The 2,661-nt window shown below is 49.5% G+C and overlaps 1 protein-coding gene across 1 annotated transcript; it reads left to right on the plus strand.

Annotated features, from left to right (window-relative positions):
• APOF (apolipoprotein F) lies at positions 1-1,274 on the plus strand. Its single transcript, XM_039216894.1, has 2 exons — positions 1-22; positions 260-1,274. Exons 1-2 carry the CDS (start codon positions 20-22, stop codon positions 1,070-1,072), a joined length of 816 nt encoding a protein of 271 aa, XP_039072825.1. The 5' UTR covers positions 1-19; the 3' UTR covers positions 1,073-1,274.
• The last annotated feature ends 1,387 nt before the right edge of the window (positions 1,275-2,661 follow it).

Genomic DNA, 2,661 nt, shown 5'->3' on the forward strand with positions numbered 1-2,661 from the left:
CACTTCTTGCCTGGACTGTATGGTAATTTGGGATCCCCTAGAAATGGGTGGTAATAAAGCAGAGGAAGTCTTTGGTGACTTGAAGATGGGGAAGGCCAAATGGGAACAATTGGGCTGTGTCTCCTATTTCTGGAGCCTTTACCTAAAAATAACGGAAGTTTGGAGATGATGGCTGAGGTGTGCCCTGAGTCCTGGGCTTCTTTCAGACCACAGCCCTTAGGGAACTAGTTTGTATTTTTCTGGTTTCTCCCCTCTCCAGCGTACTATTTCAGACATGTGTGGCCTCAGATTCATCACGATACAAGTTGAGCTGCTTTTTTGCTACCTTCTGCTGCACCCTGCGGATGCCATTTCATATGGAAACCAGACAAATATTCTGATGCGCCTTCCCTCATCCTTGAGGTCCTGGCCACCTTCCTCAGACCCTTTGTTCTGCCAGACTCTGCTCCCAAAGTCCCTGCCTGGCTTCACCCACATGGCCCCTCTACCCAAGTTTTTGGTAGGCTTGCCTCTCCTGATCGCCCTGGAGAAAGCTGGCTGCCAAGCTGATGTCTGGGTCCTGCAACTTCAGTTGTACCATCAGGGGGGTGTAAAAGCTACACAGATCCTCATCCAGTATCTTCAAGGGCTCCAGAAAGGCAGAAGAACAGGAAGGACAGTTTCAGTGGATGCCCTTGCCTCTGCTCTACAGCTGTTGACCAGGGAGCAGCCCGGCCCACAAAGAGCCCAACGATCCCTCCCCATCAGTGACTGTGAGCATGAGCAGGAACAGGGTGTGCACAATATAGTCCAGCTGTTGCCGGGAGTGGGAACCTACTACAACCTGGGCACAGCTCTGTATTATGCTGTTCAGAACTGCTCAGACAAGGCCAAGGAACGAGGCCAAGATGGGGTCATAGATATGGGTTATGACTTTCTGATGACCATGGTTGGGTTATCTGGGGGACCCACAGGACTACTAATCAGTGCTGCACTTAAACCTGCATTGAAGGCTGGGATTCAACAGCTGATCCAGTATTACTATGTGAATGAGGCAAACACCCCTCTTCCAGAGATCAGCAAGGAGGTCTAGGGGAAGGCTTCAAATGTGAGTGACCTGGAAAAAACAACTTCCATGGCCCTTTGACCTTAGTTTAGCTCCCTCATTAATTCAAGGCTTATTTAATAGCCATGACTTACATTCTTGAGATGGCAGTCTTGGGATGTAAAAGGTGATGCTAACAGAATGAACAAATCTAATATTCTGACAAGCTGTAATGTGTGTTTCTTCAAAATCCAAATCTCTGGTTTGTTACCAATGAGGAAGGCAGTGCTGTAAAATGCAGGGTTGTTGTTGTTGTTGTTGTTGTTATGTTTATCAGTTCTGAGAGAGAGAGAGAGAGAGGGATGCCCAGGGGAGGGGCAGAGAGAGAGGGAAACAGGTGATCCAAAGCAGGCTCTCTGCCCCGAGCTCCATGCAGGCCTTGAACTCATGAACCATGAGATCATGACCTGAGCCCAAACCGAGTCCGTCACCTACTGAGCCACCCAGGCTCTCCCAAATGCAGGAATTTTATTTTATTTTATTTTATTTTAATGTTTTATTTATTTCTAGGAGAGAGAGAGAGAGAGAGAGAGAGAGCGTGAGCAGGGGAGGGTCAGAGAGAGAGGGAGACACAGACTCTGAAAAAGGCTCCAGGCTCTGAGCTGGCAGTCAGCACAGAGCCCGACGCGGGGCTCGAACCCACAAACCACGAGATCATGACCCAAGCGAAAGTCAGACGCTTAACCGACTAAGCCACCCAGGCGCCCCTAGGAATTTTATTTTTTATTAAAAATATTTTTAATGTTTATTATTTCTGAGAGAGAGAGAGAGAGAGAAACAGAGTGCAAGCACAGAAGGAGCAGAGAGAGGGGGAGACACAGAATCTGAAGCAGACTCCAAAACCTAAACTGTCAGCACAGAGCCTGAGGCCAGGCTGGAACTCAGGACCTGAGAGACCATGGCCTGAGCCTAAGTGGGACTTAGGCTCCCAAGGGCCCCAAAATGCAGGAATTTTAAAGTTTGGGGTTTGGAGTCAGAGGATTTGGATTTCAATCCAGGCTCCACTTGTAAGAGCCTCAGTGATCACTGATCAGTAACTTAACTTTTCTCCAAGCTCAGTTTTTAAAATGTCTAAAGTAGTGATAATCATTTTCACCCGGATGAGTTTGTGGAAATTAAAAACGATACAATGAACCTCAAGTGCTTAGCAAGGTACCATTAATAAATGCTATTTATTACTACAGCTCCTCCCTTCCTAGCCCCAAGTGTCGAAATTCCGGTCCCACCTCTTATGGAGTAGAGCCTGCAGTGGCAAGGGCTAGTCTCGGTTTCGCGGGCTTGGCGCAAGTTCTCGGAAATCAGCTGTTTCAGTCCTGGGCTCTTCCATTAACTGGACTCCTCCCTCCGCGGGGCAAGGCGTACTTGAGCTATCCCACCAATCGTTGGAGCTGGAGGTGTGGTTTCGGCGCCGCTTGTCCCGCCCCACAGGAGGGAGGAGTTGTGGTAGCGCCAATGAACTTGGAGAAGTTTGGCTGAAGCTGCAGTCAGAGTCGGGGTTTGCCCGGCTGGGTTCAGCCGGCCTCTGGTGCTGGCCTGCTACAAGGGGGCGGATCCAGGGGCGGGCCGAAGAAGGAGGG

This window comes from Hyaena hyaena, unplaced genomic scaffold (assembly GCF_003009895.1).
Source record: "Hyaena hyaena isolate Hyena2069 unplaced genomic scaffold, ASM300989v1 scaffold_655, whole genome shotgun sequence".
Taxonomy (NCBI): Eukaryota; Metazoa; Chordata; class Mammalia; order Carnivora; family Hyaenidae; genus Hyaena; species Hyaena hyaena.